This window comes from Chinchilla lanigera, unplaced genomic scaffold (genome assembly GCF_000276665.1).
Source record: "Chinchilla lanigera isolate Chin_1 unplaced genomic scaffold, ChiLan1.0 scaffold00126, whole genome shotgun sequence".
Lineage (NCBI taxonomy): Eukaryota > Metazoa > Chordata > Mammalia > Rodentia > Chinchillidae > Chinchilla > Chinchilla lanigera.
The window spans coordinates 2,713,451-2,724,505 of record NW_004955527.1 but is presented as its reverse complement, the minus strand read 5'-3'; the positions used below and the strand labels follow the sequence as shown (position 1 = coordinate 2,724,505).

The window sequence follows — 11,055 nt, the reverse complement described above, 5'->3', positions numbered from 1 at the left end:
CATGAGGAAGACAGATTCCGTGAAGAAGTTGGTCTTTGATGGCCACATGAAGCCACCCCGTTCTCGCTAAGCACCATGGGTGTCAATCCTCCAACCACCCCATGGGGGGCGCTGGTTTTATTCCTCTGAGCCAACACGACTGGACAGTCCAGCGGCACATGGGAGGGGGGCGCAGGATCCGGGCCAAGCTGCCCATCCACAGCCTGCCCCTTGCTCTGAGGTCGCAGATAAGAGGGCTGCATCCCCTGGCATCTCCCCCGTCAGTTTTTTCACCCCGCAAGTAGAAATAACCCCGTTGATCTCATGGTGGTGACAATTGAACACATCGTTCACGTGAAAGGCTCAGGTCAGTGAATATTCCCTCTTCATCCCTAAGACGCATGAGGACTACAGGGTTCAGAGTTGATGTCCCCTCGACCGTGCACAGGCGTCTGGCGACACACAGGGGTGGAACCAGAAGCTCTCTGTGTGAGTCTGGATAGATCTGGTGCCTACCGGGCCCCAGATCCACGCCTGCTCATCACCAGCGGACCGGGGTCTCCAGGTCTTCCCTGGAAGGTGGGGTGGGGGAGGAGTTGGGGGTTAGGTAGGCACCGCTGCCCTCGGCTGGTCATAGGTGGTACTGCAGCACCCTCTGGCTTCTTCATGGCCCTGCCTGGGGAGGCTGGAGGTGCCTTTGTGGGGTGCAGCACCCCACACACCTGCCACTCCGTGCCTCCTGAGCCACCACCACCACCAGCCCAAGGTGAGGCTGAGTGTCCCCTTTCAGTCCACGTCACCCAAAAGAACGACCTCAAAGTCCCTAAACTGCTGGGTACGGTTGAAGCTGCAGAGCCCAGGCCCAATCGGCCTGGTGCTGGCCACAGCCTCGAGCCCCCAGAGTCAGAGACGGGGCTGCTGTCCCAGGCCAGGGCCTCCACAACAGGCTCGGCCTGCACAACACCCGCTGCCCGTCCTGGTGGGGGAGGCTGGGAGTGACCCGGGGTCCAGGAAGCCTGGCTCCTTCGAACCCTCCCCAGGGCCCCTCTTCTCATTAAGCCACCCTGCTCCCCTGGGGTCCCAGCCTCATCACCAAACGCTGAACTAAGCCCTTAGTGTGTCCCCAAAGCCCCTCTGAGCCCCTGGGGCTTCCATCTGCTTTTGAGCGGAAGTCCCGCTAGCCTCGACCCACCCCCCGCCCACAGGCCTCATCCAAGAGGCAGCAGCTGCCACCCGAGTCCTGTTCCAGCAGCCAGCAAACATGGCCCTATCAGTGGCACCTGCCGGTTTCTCAGGCCCTCACCCAGCCTGGGCATTGCTCTGCCAAGGCCCCCGGGCACCATCTGACCAACCTCTGCCACGTTTCTTGTGCTTATTTTTCCAGCACAGCCTGTCCTGACAGCTCAGGGAAGCTGTAGCCGCAGGTCCTGGGAGGCCCCGTTCCAGGCCCTGGAGATCCCAGGCCTCACTTCTCCAATCACAGGGAGCCTCTTCCCAGGGCTCCCCTCTGCCCATGCACCCCAGGGCTGCTCCTACATCGGCCAACCTAGTGTCAGGCATCCCCCGACTCACCCGGGCAGAACCTGCTGGCCCATGGCTCCGGGCGAGGGTGGTTTTCTCCTGGTTGTCCAGGGCTTGCTGAATACACTCCAGGCCCAGAGGAGGTGCAGGGATGACCCAGATGCGGTGCCCCACCTCGCCGCCATCCATCCGGTCACAGGTGACCTCACACAGGATCACTGTCCATTTGGCAGTTATAGGAGCTGGTGTCCCAAGCCTGGGGCCCGCAGAAATGTTTTGAGTTCTTTAAAATCAATAGAAGAGGGGCTGGGGATTTAGCTCAGCGGCACAGCGCCTGCCTGGCAAGCGCAAGGTTGTGAGTTTGATTCCCGGTACCAGAAAAAGACAAACAAAATCAATAGAAGAAACTTATGACTTTTATATTCATATTCATACAGCCATTGAATATAACTTTTAATATATTTTGAGGAAGGAACCCAAGAAGGCTAAAGTACATAGTGATAGTTATGTCTCTCTTAGTCACTTTCTGTTTCTGACCCTGCCTGTCTCTGTGTCTGTGTCTCTGTCTGTCTGTCTTTCTCTCTCTCTCCTTTCTCTCTCCCTCTTCCCATAGTAGGGGCCAAACACAGGGCCACTCTACTACTGAGCTACATTCCCAGCCCTTTTTCATTTATCTTGAGACAGAGCCTTGCTGAATTGCTGAGGCTGGCCTCAGACTTCCAGGCCTCTTGCCTCACCCTCCCAAGTAGGGGGGGTTACAGGTGTGTGCCGCCATGCCTAGCTCCAACTCACACTTTCTCAGAAGTACTGGATAACAACAATAATAACAACAGCGAACCCTGTATCGTTTCCACCTTATGTCAGACACTTTTCAAACAGCTCTAGAGGCAGGTATCACTTTTTAAAGCCAGGCTGGCCTTGAACTCACTATGTAGCCAAGGTTGGCCTTGAACTCACGGCGAGCCTCCTGCCTCAGCCCCCTAAGTGCTGGGATTTCGGGTCTCCGCCACCACCCTTGGCTACCTTCTCCTTAGAGATGAGGGAGTGGAGCACAGAGAAGGTTAAATCACGATCACAAGGTCACAGCTGGAAAGCAGTGCTTCAGGGTTTTCCTTCCCTCGTGGAGTACCCCAACGCTGCAGAAGGCCTCACCATCCATCATCAGCATCTGCCGCGGAGGAAGGTGGCCTTGGGTGTCTCCGGGGACAGTTGTTCGGTGTTGCCTTCCAGAAGGACCCCAGCTGGTAGACACCGCAGAACAGGAAGCTGCCCTAAATCACAAGCAGCCGCAAGCTCCTTACCTCCCATCCCTGAGAAAGGCTCTGTTTCTCTGTGAACCCTAAAAAGTAACAGCACTCTTCTTCCAACACAGTGGGAGCTATCGATGTTTGTGTCATGTTCACAGCAGCACATGGTTCTGCGCAGGTCTGCAGATAACCGGGTCCTTTCTAGGGGTGACAAGGGCGTATGAGCGTCCCTGGATCCAGAGCCCCAAGTGTGTGCACGTGTGTGAGACCCAAAGGGCTGGTCCAGGGGCTGAGGTCAATGGGTTACTGGCTAAGACGGAGACCAAGCACCCTGTCTCCTGTCACCAGGCCCCTGGCCCCTTGTTCAGTGTGCAACTTGGCCAGCAGTGCAGAGGTGAGCCGGGCAGTTCCAGCAGCCCCTCTACCAGGGCCAGCCTCTGCAGGGAACAAGAAGCCCCACAGCCTGAGACCCCCGGTACCCAGGCTGTTTTTTCCTTCTGTGGCTTTGTAAAATTGAACTTATTGATTTTATATTAACAAAGTAATGCACACCTGTTTCGAAAACAAACTTAAACTGCATAAAAAGCTGCAAGTTGAATCCTCTTCACCCTCACCCAACCAGGTACATAGCACTCTGATCTTTTTTTTTTTTTAATCAGGAAACAGCTAGGCATGGTGGCACACGCCTGTAACCCCAGCATTCAGGAGGCTGAGGCAGAAGGAGGATCATTGCGAGTTCGAGACCAGCTTGGGCTACAAAGTGAGCCCAAGGCCAGCCTGAACTGCATTGCAAGACTCAGTCTCAAAAAGACAAAAAAAAATCAGGAAACAATTCTTAGAGGGCAAAGGGTAGGCAACTCAGAAAAAACTTCCAAGGGGAATGCAGGGTAAATAGAAAGGGCAAGGCATTGCAGAATTGACCAGACCAGGCTCAAGTTGGGCCTTAGGGCAAAAGAATTAAAACAGAGGCTCAAGCTAGGCATGATGGTGCATGCCTGTGATCCCAGCATTCTGGGAGGCTGAGGCAGGAGGACTACAAGTTTAAGCCCAGCCTGGGCAACTTAGCAACTTCACAAGACCCTGTCTCAAAATAAAACATCTTAAAAAGATTGGAGATGTAAGTCAGTGTTCTTAAAAAGATTGGAGATGTAAGTCAGTGTGAAGACCCTAGGTTCAATCCTCACTACTGCAAACAAACAACAGTAAAAGCAAAAACCAAATGCTCAGAGGCATGGGCTATCTGCCCACTTTACAGATGGAAAGACTGAGGGTCTACATCTAAGCTGGCTGTGAGGAGGAAATTGGCCCACCAAGGACCATCCAGGGTCATGTAAGTATGCGCACTATACCTTCCCCCTGAGTCGAGGCAGGGAGCACCAAGACTGGGTGACATGAGTCAGGGGAGAGAGAGAAAAGTCACAGTGCTGCAGAGACAAAGAAGGAACTGGGCCGGGCATGGTGGCATGTGCCTGTAATTCCAGCACTCGGGAGGCTGAGGCAGGAGGATTGTTGCTAATTCGAGACCAGCCTGGGCTACAAAGTGAGCTCAAGCCCAGCCTGAACTACACAGCAAGAACTTGTCTCAAAAAGACAAAGAAAGAAAGAAGAAAGAGGAGGAGGAGGAGGAGGAAGCCAGGATCTCAGCAGCAGCAAGCCCAGACAGGTCCCGAGGGTCTGACCTCAAAGCCCAGCTGGGTGACACCCGACGGTTACCTGGCCACCCTGAACCACTGCTTCCTCATCTTTAAAAAGTGGGAAATAGCATCTGCTTCACGTTGCCGGAGAATTCAACGAGATCGTACAAGAAATAGCACAACCTGGCCCGTCCCTGGTTGATGCCCAATAAATGACACCCAAAGAGAATGAGGTAGGGAGGGGAAATGAGGGTGTACGCCAGGCACAGAGAGGCAGCCCCCCAAAAACGCAGACCCTCAGAATTTGCTCTGCCTCCAGATATTTGTGAAACCATGCATCCGCATCCAAGCCAGCCCTGTTTTCTGCCCAAATTAAACAACAGCCACCCAAGGTCAGGGAAACAGCCGGCGGTGCCCAACAGGTCTCTCTCCCAGGGAGGCCTGGCCTTGACCTGCAGGTCGCACCAGCTCCAGCCTATAAGTGCCCTCCGGCCTCGATGGCCAGGCACTCCTTCCAAGCGGCACCATGCTGGGCATCACTGTCCTCGCCACGCTCCTGGCCTCCGGTAAGCAGCGGGCTGGGGACTCGGCATCCTGTGGGCTGCGACTCAGGCTGCCCCCCACCCTGGCCCTCAGCCCCGCAGGAAGAGCACCTCAGGGTCCAGTGTGGGCCCCACTGCAGAGCAGCTGTTTGTCCCATAAGCCGCTGGCCCGTAAGGAAGGGCCAGCGAGCATCTTCCCTGAAGGGGTGAGGCTTGGGGACACAAGCGTCACCTTCCGCAGCCGTCTTTGTTCTCCCCATTTCAGAACCAAGCTCCCAGCTTAAACTCCTTCCCTCTCTGCAGGAGCTGTTCAGGTCCCTGGGCCTCTCTCAATCTCGCTGGCTTACTGGGCAAGTGAGAGCACTTCATTAAGAGTCCTTTCACCCAACAACAGCAATGACGACAGTAATAATAACAGCTCCTGTTTATGGTGCCTTACTCTGTGCAGGGCGCTGCGCTGGGCCCTTCACAGTCTGTAGCTAATTTGATCCTCAGGGCAATCTGGAAAACAGGGTCTCTGTGTGTCCCCAGTTTACAGATGAAAACACTGAGGCTCAGCAAGTCACAGTGTCTGCCCAGGACCGCGTGGCTGGTTATGGGGGAGCCAGGTCTGTCTCCCCACAGAGCACTCTAAATCTCATACTCGACGCTGTCGCCCATGACGCTGTGACCTAATGAGAGACTGAAGGACCCAGGTGCCCCCGGTGCTCACCTCCTTTGCCCTCTGAAGCATCCACCATGCACAGAGCTTCCGCTGCCTCCAAAATGCCCAGGCTAATGTTCTCAGGACAGACTCACCAAACCAGCGCCATTCCTCTCCCACTGCACAGAAAGGGAAGTCGAGGCCCAGAGACCCAGGTGCCCCCTGCAGGCCATGTGCTAAAAGCACCCCTCCACCCCCCGTGTCCACACGGCCAGCCTGCCTCACCTGTGCCTCCTGCTGTCTCCCCAGCCTCCAGCTGCGGAGTCCCCAGCTTCCAGCCCGATGTGTCAGCCAGGGTGGTCGGTGGAGACGACGCCGTTCCCCACAGCTGGCCCTGGCAGGTGAGCGTGGTGCAGCCCGGGGGGGTGGGTGACCCCCATGCAGGCTGGGTGACCCACTTGCGGACTGACACGTGGTCCTCCTTCCGCCCCAAGATCTCCCTCCAGTACCTCAGGGACACCGAGTGGAGGCACACATGCGGCGGCTCCTTGATCACCAACCAGCACGTTCTTACCGCCGCCCACTGCATCAAGTGAGTGGATGACACCCGGGGAACCGGGGAACTGGCTACCACCCTAGGGCAGGATTCTGACCCAGCTGCTTTTATTGAGCATCTAATACACACTCCACTGAGCACTGGGCTCAATAAAATACTTATGCCCAGCAACACAGTTGTTCGTTTATGCAGTCAATAAACATTCCTTGTGCACGTACCGTGTGCTGGGAAACGCAGCAGAGAAGACAAAGTCAGAGAAATAATTAAACAAGCAAATTCGTTTTTTAAGGCAGGGTCTCAGTATGCCAGGCTGACCTTGGACTCACTATCTAGCCCAGGCTGGTCTTGAACTTATGTCGATCCTCCTGCCTCAGCCTCCTGAGTACTATGGCTTGCTGTCTATTTAAGAAGTTCACACAGTTACATTGAGAACAGGCTACAAAGAGTCCAGGGCAGCTGGGGATGCAGCTCAGCTACAGGGCGCTTGCCTAGCATATCTAAGGTCTTGGATTCAATCCCTAGTACTGCAAGAAAAAAATTAAACTTATTAATGACAAATTTAGTTCATGCACCAACCCCACTGCCCGATGAATGTCATCATTAGGTACAGCAAACATGTCCTAACACAAATTGGGGGGGAAAAGAGGCCAGTGCAGAGCAGAGTAAGTGAGGCAGCTGGTACTCTGCAGAGATGGTGAGGTGCCAGGCAGCTTGGCATGGGTCTCCAGCAGGGGCCCTGGCACCTGAGTCCCAGTACTGCCCCACTGTTCAGATGAGGAAACTGAGGCCCGGGGCTCCCAGCAGAAAGGCCACAGCATGAGCCCAGGGCTCGTGTCCTTTCCCCTCATCCTCCAAAGGGTCGGGATGAGGAGCTGGGCCACGCTGTCCCTCAGCTGGCTCCACCCTGACCTGGTTCCCTCCTGCCACCAGCAAATCCTTCACCTACCGTGTGGCCCTGGGCAAGAGCGACCTGACGGTGGAAGACGAGCCGGGCTCAGTGATCGTGGGTGTGGACACCATCTACGTCCATGAGAAGTGGAGCACCCTCCTGACGCGGTGAGCGCCAGCTGCCCAGGCACCGCAGGGCCAGCATGGCGCAAGACAGCGCTGACCGGAAGTAGCAGAGGCTAAGTGCAGATGACACCCCCAATCCATACCACCGGCAAGGGCCCGCCAGCGCCCCCGGAGGGTCTTCCCTGAGGTTGCCCAGCCCGAGGCTGAGCCAGGGCCCCTCTGTTTTTCTACCTGCACAATGGCCAGGGGCAGGGAAGTGACTCAGAGAGGGTCAGGACAAGGCCCTGGCTCCCACAGCCTGGTGCAAGGCAAAAGTAGGAATCCAACCAGGTCTCTCAAGGGGTGCCAGCTTTCGTTCTGGTGACTGAAAATATTGAAATGGCATCCAGTTCCAGGCACGGTGGTGCCTATCTGTAACCTCAGCTACCCCAGAGGCCGAGGCAGGAGAATCACAAGTTCAAGTCCCGCATGGGGAACTTAGTGATACCCTGTGTCAAAATAAAAAGATTTTTTTTTTAACTTTTTAAATTTAAAAATAAAATAAAAATAAAAATTTTAAAAGGGCTGAGCAAACAGGTGTCCCGAGGCTCAATCCCCACTTCAGGGAAGAATTTAGAAAGGCATCTTTGACTGCCATGCATTTGTCACTATAATCCCAACCCACCATCTTCCCCGCCCGCCCTTCTCACTGAGTCTCTGCCCTCCGACATCTCGGCTGGCCGGTCAGCAGCCAGCGGTCGGTGTGGTCCCTGAGGACCTCCATGCAACCTCGCCTGGTCCCCAGTGCTCGGTCCCCGCCCCACGGTGCGGGTTCCAGAGCCAGAACCCGCCCCCACTCACCCCTGCACTCCGGATTCCAGCAACGACATTGCCCTCATCAAGCTGGCGGAGCCCGTGGAGCTGAGTGAGACCATCCAGGTGGGCTGCCTGCCCGATGAGGGCTCCCTGCTGCCTCAGGACTACCCCTGCTATGTCACCGGCTGGGGCCGCCTGTGGAGTGAGTATGTCCCCCCCCCATACACACACACACACACACCGGGAAATCCCACGAGCCTTCCTGCAGAAAGCGTCTGACAGCCAGGGCTGCCCCCACGCGCCCTCCCCTCTTCCTCTGCCTGAACGTGCTCACATCTTTTCAAATCCTGTGACAATAACAGCTCATATTTATTAAGCACGTGCCATGCGACAGACACTAAGAAGTGCACGCAGCGGGTGTTCTAAGGAATGAATAGATTAGAATTGCTTAAGGGCTTGGCATGTGGTAAGCGTCATAAAAAGAAACTAAAATAAATCGTTCAGGGCTGGGGGATTACATTGTATGAGTCTCCATACACCCAAAGAAACTTCAGCTGAATTCTAAGGTCAAATACAAATAAAGGAAACCGCAGAAGCCTTAGAGGGAGATACAGATCCATCCTTACACTATTGGCGGGTGAGAAAGACCTTGTAAGATGGTTTTCAAAGGCCGAGACCCTCCAGGAAATAACCGTCAAGTAAATCCCTTAGAATCTGGCAGCCGGAGACACACTCAGTGCAAGGATGTTCGCCTAGGAGGCACAAGGCCCTGGTTCCATCTTAAAGAAGCCAGGCATAGTGGTGCACCCCTGCGATTCCAGCCCTCTGGGAGGCTGAGGCAGGAGGGTCACAAGTTCAAGCCCAGCCTGGGCAACTTAGCAACTTAGTGAGACTCAGTCTCAAAATAAAAACTGTAACAAAGGGGTGGAGTATAGCTCCATGAAAATTCCTAGTACTGCAAAAAAAAAAACAAAAAACAAAAAACAAAAGCCCTCAAAATCTAAGCACAAGACAACCTGGCTGGCTGGTTACTCCTTGAGCACTTCCTTCCTCTCCCTACACTCCCAGGGATCCCAACCCAAGCAGTGTGGGAGGTTTGGGACTGTGGCAGCCTCTGGAGGACTGACACAGGTGGGTCTCCCACAGAGTTGTGGCCAGCACTTGCCTGCGTCCGGTCCTGGCCTCTGTCCCCTGCGGGCCTGGCGGGCTGGGGCTGGCTCTGCTTGGCTGAGTCCCTGGTCGCTGCCCTCTCTCCTCAGCCAACGGCCCCATTGCTGACGTGCTGCAGCAGGGCCTGCAGCCTATCGTGGACCATGCCACGTGCTCCCGCTGGGACTGGTGGGGCTTCCAGGTGACAAACAACATGGTGTGTGCCGGCGGGGACGGTGTCATCTCCGCCTGCAACGTGAGTGTCTGGGCAGGGTGCGCCTTGGCCCCATTCTGGGTGGCCAGGTGGCTGGGGACAGGGAGGACACTAACCAGGGTGTGAGGGCAAACCCTTCCCTGGGAGGTAGCTGAGCCTGCACAGACCAAGCACGCTTGGGGGAAACCCGTCCCCTCCACCCATGCTCTGCTGCTGGCCCAGCATGCAGGGAGACCTAGGGAGCTGAGCATGAGGAGCTGAGTTCCAGTCCCAGGGTCACCGCATAGCTGTCATGGAGGGCAGGGTAGTGAAGCTCTCTGAACCTCAGTTTTCCCATCCATACAATGGGGCCACAGTAACCACTCCCAGAGGTGCCGTGAGGATGGAGTGAGTCTAGGAGCCACAGGAAAGGTGTCAGGGAAGTCCCTGCACATGGCCTGGGGACAGGGGACAGGGGACTCGGGGTCTGGCCGTAACCTTGCAACACCTAAGATAACCGGGGAATCTCCTGCTTCCAAACACACCGGCCTCTCCCCACTCCACCCACCTCACTTCCCAGGAAGCTCCCAGCCCCTTCCCATCCTAGGCAGCCCACAGAAACATAGGCACGGTGCCCTGAACATCCAGGGAAACTGAGTACTGGGAGGGCCGGTGTGATCACAAGATCAGGCAGCAAACCAGGAGCTGGTCTGACACCAGGGCCTCCCAGAACAAGGCTGTGCTTCCTCTGCCTTCTCAACACGCGCCAGCTGAGGCCCAAACAAGGGTCCCAGGCTGAGAGCCCGGCCCCTGGCCCGCTGCTCCCGCCCCCTCTACGGGAGCCCGGGCTCACACTGCCCCATGGCGCAGGGCGACTCGGGCGGCCCACTGAACTGCCAGGCGGAGGACGGGGCCTGGGAGGTCCGAGGCATCGTCAGCTTCGGCTCCTCGCTGGGCTGCAACACCGCCAAGAAGCCGGTGGTCTTCACCCGTGTGTCCGCCTACATCGATTGGATCAACGAGGTGGGCGGTGCCCTCTGCGCCCCACCCCCCGCACCCCACCCCACCCCGCACCCGGCAGCCCCTCCCCCTCCCTTCTCACACTCCTTCCCGGCTGTCCCCACCTCCCAGAGGCCCTCACCTCTGTGCTCCACTCTTCCAGAAACTGCAGCTGTGATTCGTCCTGGAGCCCTGACCGCCAACCCCTGCAACAATAAACCTCCTTCCCTCCAGCTGCCCAGACTCCCGTCTGATTTCTCCCTGAGGCCATCCCTCCTCACACCAAGGGGCAAAGAGGGACCCTCAGGCAGGCTGGGGAGGCCCCTGAGGGAGCCACGGGGGGGAGCAGGGGGTGTGGGGGCCATGTGGGTAGCCTGAGGGGACAGGATCAAGGACACTGCAAGCTTGGTGTAGGGGCGCACACTTGTAATCTCAGCCTTCAGGGAGGCTGAGGCAGGAGGACCACAAGCTCAAACCCAGTCTGAACAACTTAACAATTTAGCAAGACCATGTCTCAATATAAAAAATTACAAAGTGCTGGGGATGTAGCTCAGCGCGGAGACCCCTGGGTTCAATCTCTAGGGTTTCACACGCGCGCGCGCACACACACACACACACACAGGACACTGTAGACACTTGTCCCGCTGTCTCAAGCTGTAACCCAGCCCGCTCCAAGCAGATCTCAGCTTCTCCCATCCTGTCCCCATGGAGGAGTCTGGCGGGTTTCCAGCACTCTGGCTGAGCTAGAGCACGGGGGTCTCCCCAAGGGCGGCCTCCCCAACC

General features: G+C 56.5%; 1 protein-coding gene across 1 annotated transcript; it reads left to right on the top strand.

The window, feature by feature from the left end:
* The first annotated feature begins 4,907 nt into the window (after positions 1 to 4,907).
* On the top strand, positions 4,908 to 10,505 carry Ctrc (chymotrypsin C (caldecrin)). Its single transcript, XM_005409874.2, has 8 exons — positions 4,908 to 4,947; positions 5,876 to 5,967; positions 6,061 to 6,158; positions 7,053 to 7,178; positions 7,997 to 8,133; positions 9,191 to 9,336; positions 10,144 to 10,296; positions 10,436 to 10,505. The coding sequence occupies exons 1-8, from the start codon at positions 4,908 to 4,910 to the stop codon at positions 10,448 to 10,450; spliced, it is 807 nt and encodes a 268-aa protein (XP_005409931.1). The 3' UTR covers positions 10,451 to 10,505.
* The last annotated feature ends 550 nt before the right edge of the window (positions 10,506 to 11,055 follow it).

Bases quoted from the DNA above. Each gene is read 5' to 3' on its own strand.
- Ctrc (XM_005409874.2), top strand. From the start codon at position 4,908: ATGCTGGGCATCACTGTCCTCGCCACGCTCCTGGCCTCCG. The intron at 6,159-7,052 runs GTGAGTGGATGA...TCCTGCCACCAG, and splicing joins ACCGCCGCCCACTGCATCAA to CAAATCCTTCACCTACCGTG. The intron at 8,134-9,190 runs GTGAGTATGTCC...CTCTCTCCTCAG, and splicing joins CGGCTGGGGCCGCCTGTGGA to CCAACGGCCCCATTGCTGAC.